This window comes from Myzus persicae, unplaced genomic scaffold, assembly GCF_001856785.1.
Source record: "Myzus persicae strain clone G006 unplaced genomic scaffold, MPER_G0061.0, whole genome shotgun sequence".
Taxonomy (NCBI): Eukaryota; Metazoa; Arthropoda; class Insecta; order Hemiptera; family Aphididae; genus Myzus; species Myzus persicae.
This window is the reverse complement of record NW_019104344.1, coordinates 254,520-277,932: the sequence shown is the minus strand read 5'-3', so window position 1 is coordinate 277,932 and position 23,413 is coordinate 254,520. Positions and strand designations below refer to the sequence as shown.

The 23,413-nt window shown below is 36.5% G+C and overlaps 1 protein-coding gene across 2 annotated transcripts in view; it reads left to right on the top strand.

Annotated features, from left to right (window-relative positions):
* The window catches only part of LOC111041341 (GATA-binding factor C), a 58,374-nt gene that overhangs the window by 15,204 nt on the left and 19,757 nt on the right, over window positions 1–23,413 (top strand). The window contains exons 3-4 of one of the 2 annotated variants that reach the window (XM_022325580.1): window positions 9,896–10,456; window positions 17,757–17,902. In XM_022325580.1, coding sequence (XP_022181272.1) covers window positions 9,896–10,456; window positions 17,757–17,902 — 707 coding nt within the window. Of the gene's footprint in view, window positions 1–9,895; window positions 10,790–17,756; window positions 17,903–23,413 lie in introns of both variants that reach the window. The other variant, XM_022325579.1, reaches the window with a different exon arrangement.

Below are 23,413 nucleotides of genomic sequence, written 5' to 3'. Positions count from 1 at the left end.
TTATTATCATTATTATATCATAACATACTTATTTTCAAATAGCAGCGTTTTACCCGCAGTGTTGCAATAATATATTGTGTTGTTTTTTGGACGCGCGAGGGGGAAAAATAAAAATAAAAACGAAAATTGTTTATTATTCGGTGGAACAATATCGCTCGTATATATCCATACTATTATTAATATTATTATTATTATATACATCGCACTCTCACATATGAATAGTGAATACGTATACACATATATACCAATTATACGCGAGCGGACACGGCGTGTACGTACTTTAATTACGACGAGTGTACCTATATACCTATACCTAATACATATATTATCCTGGTGTGCGTGCGCCTGTGTAGTATTATACTATACCTATAATATAGTAAGCGACGACCTTCTTATAATGTGCAGCAGTATCGCAGTGGTCCTTGGGCGTTTGGTTGTTAATTCGAAAAAAAAATAAACAACAAAATATCTGCATTTTTATGATTATGATTATTATTATGATTATCCGAAATGGTGGCGGCGGAGTTAATTAACGCTTTACAACGACATTATAATATTATTATTATACATATTATATTATAGATATATGTCTGCGTGTGTGTAAAACATGTATCCTTATGTATATGACTTTATTATGTGTATCGCGGCTGATGTGTGTCATAACGGCTAGCGAAAATCGGTGCGCACCGTGCGCAACGTCCAAGGAAAGTACCTACAAAATTTGCGATGTGTCCTCGGACGCAATACAATATAACTATATAAACACAATATGATAATACCATGTATACATAATATATATAAATAACATCCTGCGGCGGCAACGGGCGAATAATTTATAGTGATATATCGTCTATGAAGAAACACAATACCTCGTACGTATAATTCAATTTAAATCAGTTAACCTATTATTTTCATTTATATGTATTATAATATATTATTGTGTCTCCTGGAAAATTGGCTTTCTGGGCTTTTTGGCAGGTAGGCACCTACAACTATTGCCTCTTGCGGTATTGCACGCTCTAAAACTCGGTCGGTCAGACTTGACCAACGTTTGGTCTAACTATATAATATAAGCATATTATATACACTGTACAGATAGGTACCTACTACCTACACTAACACGTATATTTCGTATGTATATTATGCGATATGAGAAAAACAATGCCGAAGGTGGTAACAACGAACGGCGGCTCGTACGGTTCGTGTGGAATGCGTGGCCCATTGTTGTGATCGTGAGACTGTGGCACCTTTTGGTCGTTATTTGAATTATAAATCAATTTGAACATGGCCGGAAATACCGTCGCCGACGAAAAAATAAACGCCCCGCGCTTCTTTCGGCGGCTACTATTCCATACACACACACATATAGAAGCTACTTTATATACATGTAACTATTACTTGCCTATATATATATATATATATTTATTTATAACGAACTCTCAAAATATTGTATAATGCATTTAACAAAAATATAATGCGGTCTTATATAGTTATATTATTATACACACGCGTTTAAACTCTATCGTTGTTATTATTATTTTTCGTTTTCTTTGCGCATACTATACTTACGTGTATAATATCTTATGATATGTTATATAATAAAAATAAGTTAATAATATTAATATTGTATACATACCGCAAGAGCGTCGTATATGATAACGTAATATTTCATTTTATTTATTTATTTTTCACCACAAGAACGGGCGACGTCGCGTCGTTTTTTTCGGCACCTTTGTCCGCGCGATACGTCGTAAATATTGTACGCACACGTCGTGTTTTTTTACAATTTTTCCTTACTCCGTCCCAGTATATAATATGCATTTTTTTTTCATTATTATTATTAATTTCCCCGACGTTTGTCGGCCACGCAGGCATATACGTACACATAATAATAATAATAATAATAATATATATCGCGTGCGGTTCGCGGTTGGCCCGCGCGCCCGTTGTGTGTGTCGCGCCAACACGAAGGGCGTAGGCTTTGCATGTACATAATATATAATATTATTATTATATTATTTCCTTCGGACGGTGGCGGCGGTTTCTTTCCTCTCTCTCTCCGTCGCGCGCGTTACTCGGCCGACACGGCGAACATAATAATAATAATATATATACACACACACACACACACACACATACCTACCTACTACCATAAAGGCGCGCGCATTAATAATTATTACAAACGTATACATCACGGCGGAAAAAAAAATAATAATAAAAATAAAAGAGGAGAATTGAAAATTATGTCACTGCTGTAAGTTGTCGTTGGGTAGAACAGGTATCGCCGCCACAGCCGCCCGGAGATGCTGTGGTGTGTCATACCGACGAGTGTGCGTTTGTGTGCGAGTCGTGTTTCGAGTATAATATACGCTAAATTCAAGTCTCTGGGGTGGGTGGGGGATGGGGGAATCGTCTTTCGTTTCGACGTCGTTAAAATATTATAGCAGAACGTGACGGCACGTGCACGTGGTGGCCCGCAAGACCCGAAGGAACTCGTAGAATTGTAAATTCATATACATACAATATACATAATATTATATTTATTTTATGTTTAGCGCTTTTCGCATAGAGGTAAATACAACAATATTATCATTATGTGGTCCTAACCCGCTGCAGTACTTATATACTATACGCATTAGTCGAATTTATGTTAGGTTCAAACGAGCGTTGTTTTTAATTTTATTGATTATAATTTTATGACGTCGTGGTTGTCATTGTTTCAAAGTCAATGATTTCTCTCGGCTATAGAGGAAAAATGTCTATATGGTCTAATTTCTATAGTATACATTCCATTTATTTGGTTGTTTTGATATTGAACGATCCGTTGAAATGCATCATATAATATTCTCGACAACTACCAAGTATGACATGTGCATTTAAAACAGGTGTCCAATTTTTGAGTATATAATATTGATTTGTATAAAAATATACGTGGTTCACCGAGTTAAATGTATTTGTAAAATCCGAGTAAATTTCGTGTGCAATAAAATATTATTGTCGTCGACTTTGCAAGATATAGTTGCAAGCCTCGCTTCGTTATAGCACTGCAGGTTCGTAATATATATTTATAGGTAGGTATACATTATACTCGCAATATTTATGCGGAGGACATTTTTTTGTTCGCATCGACGTTGTATATATATATAGATAATAATATGTAGTTCGTATTTTGATTTTCAAAACACATTATGGCGTATTTTTTTCCTATTGTCTCGCGTTGAAAAAATTCATAATATAAAGGACGCTTAGGTATCTATCTATTTTTTTTAGCATTATTGTTGTCAAATATCTTTCAAGGATTTTTCACCCGTTCGGTGGTGCCAATAGTAGGTATATAATAATATTTTATGCAACCGCATTAATGGACGATAGATATTCGCCGCCTGCAGTACTGAAAACACGTTCACGTGTGTAACGTTGCCATTGCCTTCGTGAAATTAAAAACAAAATTTTCTGGGCTGATCTCTTATTATATTGGTTATTATTATCAATATACGTGCACATCGTATATGTACACAATCATACCGAGTCTGGCCGTATATTACGTATATCACACGCATGCATACGAGTACATAAAATATAATTCGCATTGGACCGTATAGTTATTTTTTTCAGCTCTGAATTAATTCCATAGTTAGTTGAAAAAAAAACAAAACTATATATGTAATACTAAAAAAAAAAACCCGTACCTATATTTTATGTACAATAACCACGCCGGACCAATAACACATTATGTATAGGTATACCATGTATAATATAATATCATGATCGTAAGGGGTATATGACAACCGGTTTATGCGCGTCTAAAAGAGCGCATAGGCGTTTGGAATACAAATTATTATTCTTCAGGAAGTTCGAATCATTCTCCGTTTGACAGCTTCGAATTCCTAAACAAATGTTTTGTGAGCGCACACATGTATATACGCGTGTGTGTTCTATTCGTATATTTAATATTAGGCAATATGACGTGAAACCGGCCAAAGTCGTTTCGATCGGGAAAAAAGAATTCTTTTAGTTTATTGTTGTACATCTTATTATGTATAAGCGCCTTGTCGATATTACTAAAATAATATCGTTTCATCGCAAACTTAATATTATCTTATTCACGTTATCATTATGTTATCGTACGCCACGCACAGTCGTCAAGTCTAATACTTAGCTTATAGGTATATCATCGTGTGCACTGCATCGCGGTGTAGTGTAGCACTATATAGCTATGCTATATATAATATGTTGCATATACCGCGTGGGCGCTGATGCAGTTGTACGGGACTTGCTTCAGACACACGGGGTGTGATATATTACGGGTTCGGTTTTGGTATTATTATTATTAGTTTTTCACTCCGCGTGCACCCGAGGCGAGTGTTGGCGTTACAGACACATAGAATATACATATATATAAATAATATATTATGTATATATTATATATGTGCGTGTGTGTCTGTGTCCGTATATACTTGGCCATGTATATACGACGGCGGGCGGTAGCTAATTTGACTAATGGACCGAGGCTTCGGGAGTGACGCGCGCGTGTCAAAACTGTACGCTCCTTTTTTTTTTATTATTATTATTTTCCCCCGAAAATGTCTCTCTCTCTCTCACTCTCTCTCTCTCACACACACCTCAGCTCCACCTCCTTGCAGGTCTTCGTCGACGTCGTCCGGCTCAACGGCAGCTCCAACAGCACCCGTCCGTCCGGTCAGACGGTCTTTGTGCGCCGCGTCCAAAGACTCAATTAGTAAATTGACAGCCAAAATAAGTGTCCGACGCGCGGCCCGCAGTGGCGAGCTGATAGTTTTTCGACACACTTGTACAACACCTATCTACGTGTTTAAATATATTATATGTATATATAAATAGTAAAAACGTTATCGTAAGAAGTATTATATACTGCACGAGACCGAAAACAGACGTGCACGCGGGTTTTAAAAACCGACGGCTTTGGTGTGAACGGTTTTTTTTTGTTAATATTATTTATTGTATATATTAATATAATGTATTATTAATATGTATTATTATTTTCGAATATTTTTTCTCTCGATAATAGTGTATAGGCACATACCGATACGTTAGGTATTATGGTATAGTGTATACATTTTTATTACTATAGATCTCATATCGCGCGAGTTATAAACGACTTTTTAATATGTGGCGCATGACATCTTCTTCTCGATATATCCTACGCCGCCGGTCCGCGCTTTGAATCGCCAATTTCTCACGTAATGAAGACCAAACGACGGATATATATTGTACGCGCATAATATGAGTGTACGATTATATTATTATTATTATTACTATTATTATTATTCTCGTTGTCGTACGTGTAGGACCGACGCCGCCACTTCTTCATTATTATTATTATTATTATTGCACGACGTACGCGTGTACGGTTTTTGATAATGTGTGTGTGTGTGTGTGTGTGTGTGTGTGTGTGTGTGTGTGTGTGTGTGTGTGCAAGACGCGTCATTAGCGACAATTTTCCGACTTCACCTGTCCACCTCCAAGCACGCGTATATAATATTTAGTCGTCTCGTCTACCTAGAGGTACCTCCGAATTGCAGGCCCGGTGCAGCGATTCACCTGTTTTCTCATTTTTTTTTACTTTTATAGATTAAAATTTATAAACATTACTATGATACAGCCGCAGCTCGAAATTAGTATTGACCAACACCGGTCGCCGGGTCATTATTTAATTTTTTTTCTCGTCCTTAATATTTAATATCGAAACGAAATTCTAAAAACGGATTACTCATAATTGTTATGCATTGTTTCACTTATTTTGCGTACTGTTAACGTCATTCATAAACCTACTACATAATATTACTATTGTGCGGCTATCGTCGTATTAGAATTTACTCGAGTTCGTTTTTACCAACTTTACACCTATCTATATAATAATATGTAACCGGCGGCGGATAACCATTGCTAATGAATATAACTACCTACTGCAGAGTACCTATATTATATGCGACGCGTTTCGTAAAGCCGTTAACCGTTATAATATAAACGATTGATAATGTCACGAAAATACATTTACCAACCTTGTATGCGGTTGTGTAGTCTTTAACTTCGACATGATCATTAGAATCCCGATGAGTGTATGTATAAAAAATACACTGTTCGCCAGACTTTCTCGATTTTACTATCACTTATGCGAGTACTTATAGTTACGCCTATACATAAATATATAATAATATATATACAATGATAAAAGTCCATTACACAAAAAAAAAAAAATAATAAAACTCATTTTTATTGTCATAAAACATAGCTATCGTATACCTACGTTGGTTAAGAAAAAATATACAGCTACGGCGCGCAGAGACGGTTAATTACGAAACGGAGTAATAAAAGTGTATAATATAGAAAATGTTCACGATGCATACACAGTACACACACACACATTACGCACTGGTACACGATTCGAATACAAGTACGCACAGGTGGTTTAGAAAATTCGATAAATTAAAAATATGTAACGCGCGTTATAATATATTATATTCGCATTACGAATGCGTCAGTTGTGTTTGAGGCGAGAACTCGTTTTTCAATACAGCACATTAGTACCTGCTATATAATATAATATTATTACAGTGTACGTTATTGGGAGGTGTCCATAAATAGTTGTTCCGTTGTGTACGTGATCGATCGCCCGAACAAAGCGACACGGGTATTAATTTCTAAACACACATTTTATCGATTTACAAGGAATCCACCGTACATGCGACGTCGTTTGATTTAACACGATATGACGTATACGCTCACGATATATTAGTATTTTAATTTGGTGGTGTGGTCACTCACGGTGCTCGTTTTCGGAGAATAATATTCATAGAATTATTTTATAAATCCGTCCGGCGTCGTTGGTTAATCGACTGAAATAATATTACATTACCACCGAGGGGGCCGCAGTCAGAAATCAAAATAATAATAATATTAATTCGATGTTGGGAAAACGGCGAGGATTTCACACGACCGGGAAGGGTACGTCCCCATCACCTTAACGATTCTTCGCTTAACATAGTATCATCATAATAATATTATCGTTATAGATTATAATATAATTTAGGTCAAACGGGTGGCTGTTTTTAGGGTGGTGAGGAGGCAATAAGGGGCTGACTTAACTCTCATAAAGTCATAACTACTCACATTCGTTTATTTTCAACGATTAATATTACATTTTGCAATATTTTGTTATACCGTGATATATAATATAATAATACTATTATTATTAGCGTAACACAATATACACCGTAAACGTCAAAAGTGATCTAAACTCAATCTTTAATTATGCAACGATCCATTTAATAGAATATTCCTAGTCCCAATCCAGAGAGAAAATGAAAATTTTTGAATTTTCTTCTTGCCCCTCGGTGGAAAATTCTTTAATATAGCCCTATACCTACAGACTACAAACCCACGAGAAGCGCGTTTCGTGAGATGGATTTAATTATATTAGCGGAGTGATTCAATTGATAATAGCCTTCACGTCCACCAGCTCGCGATAACAACATGCACAGCGTAATACAGTATGATGTCATTACGAGTTCGCAGGTCACATCAAAGGCACATATTATATTTTTCGTTGTGGTGTTTAAACAACTGTATAAACGTTTCGCGCGTTCGTCTGAAGGGCTCGCAATCGTGTTTTGTCCTCTCCCGCGGACTTTTGGTCGCATTTTCACGAGAGCGTTTCGATGGCGTAGATAACGCACGCGCTTTGCGCTCTTTCACCCTCTCTCTCACTCTCTGTGTTTTTTTCCCTCCTCGAAATGTGCATTACGCGAGCGCGTGTGAACGAATAAAAACGCAGCCCTCTATCTGTGGCCGCCCATCTTCAAAGAGTGCGCGTACAACTCGTACCGCACATAATAATAATAATATATAATATTGCCCGCGCGTATAATATGTCATATCGTCGTTATTCTTATTATTTTTCCGTAATTGGACGAGGGCCAGAGGCCGCGATCGACGCACGTTTCTGGCACACCCTATATAGTGTACGCGTCACGGTTTGACCGAGACAATTCCTTTCGGATCGCATAATAATATATATATCATTAAAACGTGATATGATACTGTGGTTGCATACATTATGTGTATACATCATATTATTATACGTATATGGTCACCGCGGCGACAACGGAGACGAGTAGTGTAGCGGCCGGCCAGTGACGACCTCCTCTCGAGATGTATATTTTAATTTTGCAGTCCGCAAACGCTCTCGACATCATCATCGTCGTCGGCGTATACAGGTGTGCGCACAAGTATAATAATAATATGTACCGGCCGTGTACACCACTTACTGTTGTGTATTATACCTATGCATGTAATATATTATTGTCGTTACGTAAACGGTGGTGGTGTGTACCTGAACGGTGAATGGCGAGCGCGTGTAGCAGCTATTACGCGCGGCTAGGGGCAATGGCATCGCGATAAATCGATTTCAGCGGAAGAAAAAAAAAATAGCCAATAACGCAACACACACGCGCTGATGTATTATTGACAGGTACAAGCTACTTTATGTGTGTATATATCATATTATATAAATACCTATGTATATACGTGTACAATAAGTATAACGCGGCTGGTGCCGTACGGCTGAGGTATGGTTGGCCAGGGAGACGAAGATCCTGAGGCTGCCCGCACCCATATGATATACCTAAATGCAGACCACTATAATATTATACCGGGTGATCCATTTTATTGTAAGACACTCATTACTATTTCAAAACCTATATTAAAGTCTTCAAATTAGGTACAATTATTTATCGTTATCATTTTTATACACACTTTTTACTTTTATAATGAAAACGAGCATTTTAAATTTCTTAGTCCAAAGCAAAATACCTTCTGAAGTTCTTCGAACTTTTTGGACGAGTACCTAGGTTATGAGTTAAAAGTATTTAAAGTTTAGAAAAGCTGAGTTGAGTGACCCTTGGTGGGTACCCCGCAAAATGTTGTTTCAATACTCCACTCGTCTAAACTTTTAATACACAAAACTAATAAACTACTTATCCAGAATATAAAGATAAAAATGTATGTTGTCATTCGCAAGACTTAGACTTAAAAAAATATAACAATAAAAAATATTATAATTTTTCCAAAAATTTTATGTAACGTTTTAAAATTATGTGAAAGAAATCTTGAAACGTTATTGATTTCTGAAATAATGAGTTTCATACATTTAATTGATCACCCTGTATATTGTATAATATGCATTATGCATTTAATATGCACTCGTCGATTGAGTGTCGCGCCGGATCTGTGAAACGCATAAATTACGCTGCACCGCGCATTTTATTATGCATTTATACGCGTGTGTTGTGTGGATAATACAATATTATTGTGATACGCTTTCCACCGGAGTTTTATCCGCAGCAGCAGTCGTAAACGACAAATATTGTGAAATTGCAGCGATTTGATAAACAATAAAAATATATATGTACCATAATATACATTTTACGATATGAGCTTATTACTCGGCGAAAGAGGACGTCCTAATAACTACTTTTTTCAACTAAAACGGCGGAATCAGCTAGCAATTTCACTCAACTCCGGTGAATTTAGGCAAACATTTGAAATCCTAATGTTGAATTTACTGACGAGAAATTACTTCAAATTCATTAATAGAGTGACAAACATCTTAGTTGGGCCTGATGAAATACCACCATACTGCAGTTTACAAACCCTTTTTACAACTAAAATATTTTCATGTATATACGTTATTACTTTTTTCAAACTTCTCTGGTATACCCGTGCAAGGTATATAATATGTATTATATACTGCAGGTCTTGTAATATGACATATATTTGTTTACATTACCATAATATTGAGTAAAAATTAAATCTTTATAATATATAGGTATTGATTTGTTACATTTTGTTGTTGCAGGATCTACGAGAAACATGTGTAGGCCGTCTCACTTTTCTCATCCGGCTGCAGCCTGGCTGAACGGCGGCAACAACAACAATAACAACAATAACAACAACAACAACGGTAACAACCAGTTAGACACCAAAATGCAATCGTCGTCACCCGGCGGCGGTTGGTATTCGTCTTCGCCGACGGTACAGGACGATTCGCCATCGGGTGTCGCCTCTTCGTCCAAAGACATGCAACATTCCGGCGGTGGAGGAGGCAACAACGGCGGCGGCGTCGGCGGCGGACATCCGATGTTCACGTTCCCGCCGACACCGCCAAAGGACAGCACGCCCGACTCGATGACCACCGCCACGACGACGGCCACAAGCTCGTCGTCGTCGTCTTCGTCTTCGAACAGCGCTGCGGCTGCGGCTGCAGCTGCGGCCACCGCCTACTCCATAGCGTCCATGGGCGTGTTCCTGCACCCGGACAACCATCAGGGATGCGGCGGCGGAGGCGGAGGAGTCGGAGTCCAGGACGTGAAGCCGTCCATGCTGGTGGCCGGTGGCTCGTCGTCCAAACAGCGCGAAGGTACCTCGTCGTCGAGCGGCGCAACGTCGCCAGGCAGCTCGACGTCCGCCTCGTCCTCGTTTAACGCGTACCACCTGAACCATCATCATCACCACCTCGGCGGCGGTGGTGGCGGCGGTCAACACGAACCGGCCGCCGGCACTGCTGCCCCGACGTCCTCGTCGTCCTACACCCATTACCCCTATCACCACCACCATCACCACCATTCGGCCATCGCTCCCGCCGTTTTCTCGCCCGCCAAACACCCCTCGTCCTCATGCCATTCGCCTGGCACCAACGCCATGAAAAACTCCTCGTCCTCGTCGTCCAGAAATAAGTCTAGGACCAGCGCCGGTAAGACCATTTTGCCCCAGACACTTAATAATAATTAACCGCCTATTTAACGATCTATAATACAATAACACTATAATTATAACATTGTGTAGATCGAATAATATATAATAATAATAATAATGATATTATATTATATCATAACACTAGAATTTTAACATTTTTAGTTTCTACATAATATATGTATACTAACAAACTATAATATACACTAAATAATAGCATAATGCGCTTTACACCTTAACTTCCACTAACACTGTTAGTCGCTTATCTAACTACTAATATATTTTCAGCTACATAAATGATTTATACGCTTACATTATAACTTATCCAATATTATATTTTGTTGTTTATACCTATTTGCACATATACATAATATATTAGGTATACTGAATAGTGAATACTTAAGTTTCACTCCTTATACATATTATATACCTACCAATGTTATTATATTATTTACCAATACTATTACTTTAACTATTTATAAATGTAAGAGGTCGGGCTATAAAAGTCTTATTAAAATGCAAAACTAAAATCAATATTTCGTGACATAAATATTATAAAATCCGTTTATTGGTTTTAAATATAAATTAGATAAATAATGCGAAATTCCAGCCCCGACTATTTAACTCGTACTTAACCTATAGTACAGTATTGAATATTAGACATTAGTGTTCATACCGGTTATCGTAACGAGCTATCATACCTCAAGTTTGTCGTGTCTCGTGTATAAATATATTAGCCAACCCGATCTCATGCTAGTGTTTTCGACTTTTAAACACGTCCAATAACAAAAAAATAAATACAATTATGGGTGCGGCGGCATTTTGCGTTGCACAATTTTCGCAAGCAGAATAAATATAATATTATTATACTCCGTCACCGGCATTATATAAATTTAATATTTATAATATATAAATACATTTTACGATAAATCATTTTATAATATAAATTCACCGATTCAAATATTATTATATATCCGCGGTTAAGCGTAGTCGCACAAATTATGGTCGTTAATTCGAGATTAATTACACGTTTATCGTTTTTTATTGCTTTACCGCCGTCAACGCAAAATTATGCATTTTTTCTTTATATACGTGTTTCATAAATTCTCTGCATCTATATAGGTATGTGTCTATTTGGTCATGACATTCAAACCTTCGTACACAGTATAGACGAACGCGTGTATATATTATGCGAGATCATAAGAATTTACCGTATACCAGGTCGTGGATTTCGTATATATATAGAACTTGCGTTCATCATAGGTACTTGTAGACGTGCAATAACCACAGTCCATAAGATTTGAATTTACGAGAAAATCCTCACGACACGTTTTAAAACGTTTTATTCTTGCTAGGTTTAATAATTGACCAATTCGAACGATTTCAAATTGTAATATAGATAGGTACTCGTTTATGTTCCCATAGTATCTATAGCATACGATATTATTTTAACATATCTATTATTATGATAATTAATTTATGCTGTTGACTTTATTACTTGCCAGATGACTATTAAATAATTACTGACTTATAGTTTATTTTAAAAAATTCAAACAACATTAACGACTTAACACAAACATAGAGACAATCTCGCGCGCACACACACACACAATATATACACAATATAATATCCAGAGATTTCTGGTCGCGTCGTCTCCTATTAAAATCTCTAAATTAGTTAATCGTGCATTTAGGTATAATATGATGTATAAACCTGCTATACGCATACGTACGTGGGTATAAAATATAATATGATTTTATTATACGATATGTTTTCCTCTCACATGTCTCGGAATCGAACAACTTTTGAACGTATAATTCTGTTATAATAATAATATAACGATGTGTGCGCGTAGTCTCGCGTAATGTCATCAACCCGTCTCAATAGATTTGTCAAGGTTGCTTGCAGCAGCAGCAGCAACAGCGTAGGTACTCGCGCTCGGCCTATCATCGTCGTCATAATATTACAATATCACATATTATTATTATATTTACGGAGGAGGAGGTCGTTATGAACGATAAACGCGTTTTTCGGAAACTGACATGTACCGGCTATTTATTTCGTTTTGTAGATCTCAGGACCCGATGACCGCATCGCCACATGGCGAGGTTTGACCACCGCCGCAACGGTATCATTAAATAATTGTGTTTAGTTAATTTTTCGATTTTTAATTTTTTTGTATTCTGTACCACATGATATTATTGTTTCGGTTAAGTACGTCTTATAAACATTCCTTAATCGTGCGTGTAGGTAAGCAACGTTTCGACGGTTTACCAATAAATTAGTGTCAAATATAATATTTTGAAATCCCAAATAACACAATACACACAGTCGCCACCGCGCATACAATATAATATAATGTCGAATATGTACGGGAAAATATTATTATAGTACTCTTTAATACAGGTACATACGTAATTTATGTCCGCGCGCTGACCGCAGTATTTTTTATTCTTCATTTCGACTTGCGTTATTATATGGTTACCTCCACGCGACACTGGAGTGGCCGCCATATTGGCTGCGCGGGCCGCACGTTAATGGTACCTACTTATACACACATATATATATATATGTATACCGACTGAAGCATAACGATTTGCCGACATTACACACACTTAAACAGACGCCGACATTACACACACATAAAAATACGACGTAAATAACATAATTTTACAGCTCTCGTGATTAGACATACAATACGATATTTTATTTTTCCTCACACGATGACAACCCCTGTGGACTTAAAAATATTATTATTAACATTATTGTTATTATTATTATACTTCCGCTTTGAAACCTATATATATATATAATTATGTATAATATAGAGTACTTTCTTCTTCACTCACCGCAGTAGGTATATATTATACAACTAGTAACAACATATAATAATATACTAACATGGCGTTTGGTTGAGGGGTGTTTCGCTTGCTGAAAATTAATACAATAATAAGACGCATTTATTTTATTATTTTTATACCTAAACTTATTAAAAATACTCTTTTCGCTCGTATCAGCGGCGCCATTTAAATTCTAAACGAGGCCGATAATGTACATTTTCATGTATGTTATACATGCTTGTATTAACATTTAACATATTCACTTATTATAATTGTTTACTTACTTTTACTTTTCCCTAACGTAAAATTACGTTGCAATGATGCAGTTTGATTTTTGAGCATGAAAAATGTTTTACCGTTAATTATACTGCATCGTGTATGACTATTTATATTGTATGGCAGGCCAATTATCGTTTAAATTATTGTTCTTCAAATGACGCTCCTGATCCCTGCATCTCGCATTATTGTTAAATATCCTAAAGCTTTTATAACAATGTTCTATTCTAAATTTTAGTATATAGGTAATATGTATGTAATTGGGTTAAGTTCGCGCGCGCATGCATAAAGAAAAAAATATACTACAAAAACGACCTCGACTCGAGTTTTGGTTGAAATGAGACCTTGGCCCGGAGTTGGGTATACGTGAAGCATATATATAATATGATATAGTATATTTATATACATAGATATAAGTACCTACGTAACGCGCAGGCGCGCTTCAATCCGTTTCCTGCGGAGAAGAGACCGTAACAGCGCTGCTGCACGCTGTGATCATATTAATAAATCTTCGTCACTAAATCGATCCTCCCCGCACAGATTTATCTGATCGCGTACGATATGTCGATATCATAATATTACATTATGCCCCGGCACATTTGGCGAAACGAAAATGGAACGCCTACACTTTTAACCGCTCGTGGTACAGCGTATTTTTAGCGACACATTTTTACAAGACTAGACTGCATTTTTTATTTTCATGAATATATCTTATCGTCGTTTCTGTGCCAGGGTGAATTTTGCTGTTTCAAATTTTATCGCGTCCCTCCCGCCCTCATACACGACCTTTTCACAGAAAAATTATAAGCGTTCCCTCGACAGTCTATATTTAATAATATATATATCATGTGTGTATATAGTCTTTAGCCGCCGGGTTTAGCAGCGATCGACGTAATTTTACGACCAACTGCGTTTTACGATCCTCCGGATTACGTTTTCCTTTTTTTTTTGCAGTTGGACTTGTTTTTTATCGTCCCTTAAGCCCAGCTGAGTTGTTAAAAACAAAAACTGGGTCAGTCGTCGTTTTTCTCGAATTATTCTACTAATTTCATACACATACACACACAACATTTATCTTTATATTTATATGATTGAATGGCATGAGGGGTGCGATAACGGTTTTTTCTTTTCGTTTGCAGGACGGTTGATCCTTAAATACACTCGTACTTTATATGTGTATGTGTGTGTGAGTACGCGTGTACACAGTCGGATCGGTTAAAAACTCAATTTTCCAAATGACCAGTTGCCCGTAAATACACTTATTATATTTATATATATTATATTATATACATAGAGACAGAGAGAGACGGAGAAATATCAATTCCGAAAGAGGGTATTCTTCGGAGCCGGGTATAAAATATCTTTTAAGAAGATTGGAAATAAAATCTTTCCTACATGGGTGTGTGTATATACACAACAATGGACATATACACACAAACCGTACACACGGTTGACAGCTAATAATATAACGACGACGACCCCCTCGCGAAAAATAAAATAAGACTCTTGAGTGAAATAAGTAAACATATATATATATATAGGTCCCTATAATATCGTACACGCACACTCGGGCTCTGCAGTAGGTGTACTTATGTACATATATATACATATATATATATACCTAATATAAAATATATAAATATATACATATGTAGGTATTACGCGCGCACAATATAATTTTCGTGCCGGCAGCAACTCGTATAAATACATGTGTGTGTGTAAAATATGCACATATGTGTGTGTGTGCGCGCGCGCGCGCGTATTCCAATGGGCATTCCGGGTAATGATACGCTATACAGTCTAATTAGCGGTGAAATTTACATACCGACGGTCGTTTCTAGTGCCCACGCATCACGAACTGTATACATCGCGCGGTTGTTGTCGTTGTTGTACCTATTATTTATTTTATTATTATCATTTTTTTTTCTTTCCTTTTTTCGTTATTATAGACGTTATTATATTACATTGTTGTACCTATATATATATATATATACACACAATATGGGAGAAGGTAGGTACCTACACACATAATATAATATAGCCATTTAGGTACCCGTTCCGTTACATATAGGTATATATAACAATTTTGTGATTAGTGTTTTGGTATAGTCGCAATAATAATAGTATACCTACCGGCTAAACCGTGCGCACGTATAGGTATTATATGGTTGCAAAAGTTCGAAATGAGACTGCGGGGAGATCCACACATATGGGTGTAACTGCTGCAGCGTTATATCTCTGGGACGAGTTGGTAGAAAAAAAAAATAACGAAAAAAGAATATACTAGTGCTCTCTCGCGCGCGTAATTACCCACAATACGTGTGTACACTATAGGTGTAAGTATCTATCTATATAACGAGAAGTTCGTGATGCCGGGACGAGATAATGGCCGGGTGCCGGGTTATATTGTGGCTATTAATTTGGAAAGGAGCTGCTGCTGCTGCTGCAGCGGTGTGTATTTGTAATATGAAAACAGCCTACTTATAATGTGAAATCGAATACGATAAATATATATACACTCGCTCGTGTACGCTGTCCATGTGTGTGTGTGTGTGTGTGTGTGAGTGGGTTTATTGAAGCGTATACAAGTATAATATAGAAAAGGGATTTTTCGTCAACGTCCAACGGCTAGAACACAACACCAATGCAGCGCGTAAATACTTATATCATACATAGTATATAAATTACGCAAGTACATTAGATCCTATAATGTATAATATAGCTGCGGTAATATATGCGCTCGAGACGAGGTCGTTGAGTGCCAGTATTTTTTTTCTTGGAAATTTTTTTTCCGTTTCTTTTTTGGCTTTCACACTGCGAAACGCTTACATGCATCTTACCTATATACTAACTATTACCTACCTATATCGGCGCAGCATAAGCACTACGTGTGGTTGTACGGTTTTTTCCTCCTCCAAATAATGGCAATGTACGTCGACGTACCACCACACCTTGTCGCGTGTACCTAACGCAATTAAAATATAATTTTTTCTTTTAAATAATAAATAATTCTTATTTTGACTTTTGGTCTGACGCTGTGGCGTGATCTTTCTCATCTATCACTCACTTTCCACATGAGAACTTGGTGGTAATATTATAATAGAATAATCCGTTAAGATCGCTACGGTGTCGCTCTGTTATATAAATATTACAATTATATACCTAACTTAACTGTGCGAATAATAATTGATACTTCCACAATTGCTATTGCTTCGCCGATGTATCTGCTAGAGTGCCAGGGTGTATCTGGAAGATATGACATATTTATAAAATTTGTAATTTAAATGTTAAATTGTCAAATTCTCTAAGTACATCTTATATAATATTACATGTATAATAAAAAATGATGCCGTGGGGCTTAGTCAATCTCTGATGTCGCAGTTATAGCTGGCACAATATATACAAAAAAAAAATGGTCGAATCGTTCTATAATACTACTTAATAGGGTACACAACATGATACCTACGACGATATTTTGAATTAATCAACTTTCATAATCAGGCACCAGAGAATAGTTTACGGACTAATATAATATCATTGCAATACACCGTTATTGTCAGTAATATTGTCTATGCTACCCCACGACACCTGGATGGGAGGTCTCCTGCTTTGTCACGCGTCCAGGCGAGAGACCTCCTTTGCCAGGTTTAATATGCATTATTATATTATGGTATACTGTAACAAGACAAGTAGGTACAGATTGGTGGTGTGATGTACAAACAGATTTGGGACATTTGGCGCTATATATAACGCGTACTAATATATTATTATAATATTGTGTTGTGCATAATATAATATATACACGAGTTTTTGTATTTATACGCGTGTACGCGTTGTGTGTTTGTTTGCAGAAGGACGAGAGTGCGTGAACTGCGGAGCCACGTCGACTCCATTGTGGAGGAGAGACGGCACCGGACACTACCTGTGTAATGCGTGTGGCCTCTACTATAAAATGAACGGGCAAAACCGGCCGCTGATTAAGCCCAAGAGACGTCTGGTGAGTAATATCGCCACCATTGTTCGCTTTTGGCGCTCGTTATATATTATATTATATGTATACCCGAGCTCGCGTGTATATCATCATGAGTGTGAGTGCGCGAGTGTGTGTGTGTGTATGCACAATGAAATTATTGTTCTGCCGTGTGCATATGTTTAGTATTTATACCCATATATATATTATTTTAATATAATATATTTACCCCGACCCCGAGAAATCACTTCGGAATTTAGACACAAATGGTTAACAAAATAAAAACAAAAACCGAACGCGACGAAGGCACACAAATATTATCGATCCGGTACTACAATATTATGTGTTTTATTGAATTATTATGGTGCTGCCCGCTCTGCGGTACCTATATATTTATTATTATGAATAATATATATACGCGACAAAATTTTACGAGAATCCGCCCGCCGACGACCCACGTGTGCTTCTAACGAAGGTCGTCGTATTTACCGGCGTTTTTTCTTCCAGTATAATATACTTTTTTAGTATTTTACTCTCTAACGACAATAATATTTAAGTATATGCGTTTGTATAACTGACTGACTTACGTCTGTTTTGCCGTCCGCAAAAAATGTAAATTCGTTATTCTCTTCAAACAATATTTTATGTTACACGTGCCGGACGACAAAAACAAGGTCCTAATTTGTAATATATCTCCCACTATCCCCCGAGCGACACACGCACACACGCGCGCAATATGTTATTTCCTATTATATAATATTATTCTATATACATATAAATTATGTAGAATTTATGAATAAATTGTCCGCGCGCGAGTTTCAAATAAACCGTCTGTTAAGTATAATTTAAAATATATTATATTATGCACTGTATCATGGCATGGTATATTATACGTGTAACGACCCGACAGTCGTGAGTATCAAAAAAAAAAAGGCGGGAAAAACGTTACTAGAAAAATTCATCCCTCCACCACCTGCGTAAATGATAGGTATAACATTTTTATATCGTACTTTTGTAAAACGATTATGCCGACGGTAGAAAATAATAATATTGCATCTTGAAGTATTAGTACTTGGTCATGCGTCTGATTCACCGTGTGTAATATTTTGATTTATCTCGAATATAGAATTATTATGTTTTTGTACTCGCACTTTACTTACTAGGTATATTATATTATATTATTATATCGGGTGAAACGCGACCGACAGTGTTAAAAGTGGAGGCGGTGTGTTGCGTATATCGACCAAACTATACGGTTTTACATTATATATAATGTTTATATATATATTTTTTTTTACACTTCTCGCGAATATGCAATAGCGGAGAGGGTGGACACACACATACAAATACGCAATAAAAAACCACGGAAATTAAAAAAAGTAAACGTAATCATCGCGCCATACAATTTGGTATATAGAAATCGATGATTTCAACCGTCACCGCCGCCTGCACTGCCTCGTTGGGACCGCCTATATATATTCGTATATATTGATTTTTCCGTCTGACACGCTGTGTACAAGAATATATATTTTTTCTATGTTTGCGTGTGTGTATTATATAGTCCCCTTGTAGTATATATATACAGCATTGGGTTTCCTATGTATTTTACCCGGTCGCGCGCCGGTGGGAAAGCTGCACGAAAAACGAGGGGCGACAGCTGCTGGGCCCACGGGGAGTAGCCATGTTCGAAATTCGTCCCCTTTGCTCGAAACCCTGTTTATGTTTTATTTCTCTTCCGTGCGTTTTCGTCCCCGGCAACAACCGGTTACCACGCTTGGTTACCCCTCGCGACCATCATTTGACGCGTATACTGTTCATTATACTATATTCGTCAATACCCTCCAATCTTCAGACGAGTCGTATCATGCGTGTGGGGAATTCGTGTAGCAAAAAAAAAATTCAAATATCGGATTTTCATCATGACTCACTTCCAAAGTTTGCATGTACCTACCTAAAACTGTGCTTAAGCTCGTTTTTTAACTCTAATACGCAATACCATTTATTTAAAAGTATAGCTGAGATGATTATTTTTATTTTCCGTAACCAAAAATATCGCAGTAGGTACATAAAGAATTTCTCTCACACATTTACTATACATTATAAATATCTTTCAAACATAACTTATTTTATAATAATACATAATACATATTATATTGTAGTGGAGTCGAGCGCGTTATTATTTGTTATCATTATTATTATCGTACGATCGCCGGTCGCAGCACGAGGTATATATATGCCTAACATAATATATTATATTTATATCATCGTATTATAATAGTCGTACAAATTTGTCTCGCCGTGTCACCATTCGGTCGGCGTTTTTTCGCTATTGCACGCACACGCATAATATTATGTATATATAGTTATAATAACATAATATATTATATATTATATNTTAAAATGTTAAAACTAAGTGAAAAAATGCATTGTTTTTAAACTTTTTAACTCAACTATAGTTAATCAATATAATTCAATTTAAAAATGTAATTAGTTAAAGTATAACTGGGTTAAAATAATAAACGTCTCCTTATTAATTCTGAAGTTAAAGCTTTTTAGAGTTAAATTTATTGTTTGTTCACTAAATTAACTTATAACTTAACGTTCTTGTAACGTTGACTTCACCAAACCATCACAAGTCCAATATGCTCACTTTTGATAACACTTACACACACACACACACACACACACACATACACACACACACATGCACAGGACTTACGGAGGACGCGTACACATACACGATATTGTATATACATAACGGTCGGCCGGCGCGCTACATCGTGTTTGGAGCTAAGCAGTACATAATATAATATATATCGCGTGCCAGCAAAGCGCGCTCACTGCACAACACTTTCGGGTGCCTATATACCTATATAGTTTAATATAATATGTAACGTTGTATATTATAATGTGGAATAAAGTATCCGAAAATATGAAATATTACCGTCGGCGTAACTGCCGCACCTCCTCGTTCTTATTTTATTTTCGCACTCGTGTCAGACGGTACAATACCTATATAATGTAGGTATAGTATGAGTATTATAATAATATAATATATTATGATCGTCGCTGTTCGGCATAATGGTTTTCTTTTTTTCTTTTGCGCCCCTCGCTTGCCAAGAGCTTACTGCAGCGAACGTTAAAATACTTCGATCCGCAATAAACGCGACCGAACCATCCGTCTTCGATTAAAAAGTTCGATCTGTTTTTGCTCTCTACGATCTAGCATATTCTATATATTTTATTAATTATAGCCCTCGCGAATTTTAATTCAACAAAATATGGAGATATTAAGTACAACGCTCGAAATCCGCAATCTTAAATACTTATCTCAAGTCATCGTATTTACAATAATAATTTAACGATACATATAATATATTTTATTGGTGTTTATCAACGTTGTTGTAACATTTGTCCAGTTTATGACTGATTCACTCCAGATTTTCCATCCGAGAAGAGGATGATGCTCGTTTTCATGTAACTTTTTTCCTCCAAAGTAGGACATCTTGTAGGTATAATGTATATTGTATATTATAAACTGAATTATATATTAATTAATTATACCCAATAGTTTATGCGGTAGGTATAACGAGAAAATTTTAATATAACTTTCATCATATGAGCAACGATTATATAGAACTATGCACAAGGCATGCTCACTCACATACCCTCAATGTTTAAAAATTCAAAATTCAAAACTTGAATAGATTCATTATTAAAGGAAAAAAATAAGAGTGAGTATGGTTGGTGACTCACCCTGTATATAACTATATAGTAAAAATAATAATATGATGATGATGAATGATGAGGCTATTACGCGCAGAATAAGTACCTAATAATATTATAATAATATTGTACACGTTCAAAAATACATACGAACCGAGTGTTATCAAACTTTCTAGACACACGCATTAGCATACATGGATATAAATAGTGTAGATGATAACAGCGTGTTTTATACGATGTGGCCACTGCATACACGCGAATACGGTTTCGTTACACCGAGAAAACATAATATGTATAAATGCTTATAGTATGCTGAAGAAAAAAGTATTAGCTGGTCGCGCGAGAAGGGGAGATAATCCGATTTCACCCAAACCAGTGGTCCAAACAATTCAATTTCTACATACTTTGGCCGTTTTATTTTATTTCATTTTGTTCGTAGCGCAAATAAACTATCCGCCGATTACGTCACTGCAATTGGTTCGAGTCCGTCGCCGACGATAATAGGCATTTAATTACACACCACGATGTATATTATATTATATTTGTTCCGATCGTCGGGCAACGAAATCTTCGCGATTTTCACCATCTCAGCTATAACACAACAATATAATAATATTCCATATTCCGGCTGGCCATTTGACGGTTTTCGTCCCGCGCGTTCCGGTGCGTTTCGCGCACGGTCCGTTCGTTCTGCCCGGCGCGTCCCATTGTCCGCTTTTACTTTTTGGCGTTCGTGGCATAATTTATACAACAATAATAACATTAATTATAATACATCGCTACGACTACAACGCATAATATACTTTATGATACGCTATTGAGCGTCAAAAAATGGCGCGAAATCACACCTATATAATATACATAAGGCCTTGGGTGAAGGTTCGATTTACGAATAATTACCACTTTCGGCTCTGCAGCGCATCTGCAATACTCATTTTACTATAGTAGTAACTTACTACTAGTAATATGTGGTACCTACCATACAATTATCATCAATATGTAATATGTGCCTATGACATGAAAAGGTGGGCATTAGCTAGTTAAAATGTTAAAACTAAGTGAAAAAATGCATTGTTTTTAAACTTTTTAACTCAACTATAGTTAATCAATATAATTCAATTTAAAAATGTAATTAGTTAAAGTATAACTGGGTTAAAATAATAAACGTCTCCTTATTAATTCTGAAGTTAAAGCTTTTTAGAGTTAAATTTATTGTTTGTTCACTAAATTAACTTATAACTTAACGTTCTTGTAACGTTGACTTCACCAAACCATCACAAGTCCAATATGCTCACTTTTGATTACACTTATGAGTAAACTTGTGACATATGTACTTATACCAATATTACATTCTATGAATAGTTTAAACATTTATCACGGTCACTCACAACTCACGATTTTTTTATACATGCATATTATTTAGTTCTGACGAGGTACACACACCTAATATATATTTGTATATCCTTATCCCTATACCTATTTTATGTAACGTAGTATACATACATATATATAGGTACTTGCACACATGATATTATGTAGATTATACGTACCTATGTAGGTGCCCATCTCGCGGCGGATCCGTCGTGCTGAGGCAGTATATAAAATATATATAATATGTAGACCTCGGGAGTTAATTAGGGCAAAGCCCCCGTGCGCGAGCGTAAATATAATAATATATATAATGCTAAAACGCGCCCGGTGCAGGCGGCACGTCAATCCTTACATGGCGAACAGTGGCGGCCGTACCGCCCGCAACCGGCTGTCGGTCAAACCGCCGCCGCTTTCGTATATTACCGCGGTCGTGTATGTATA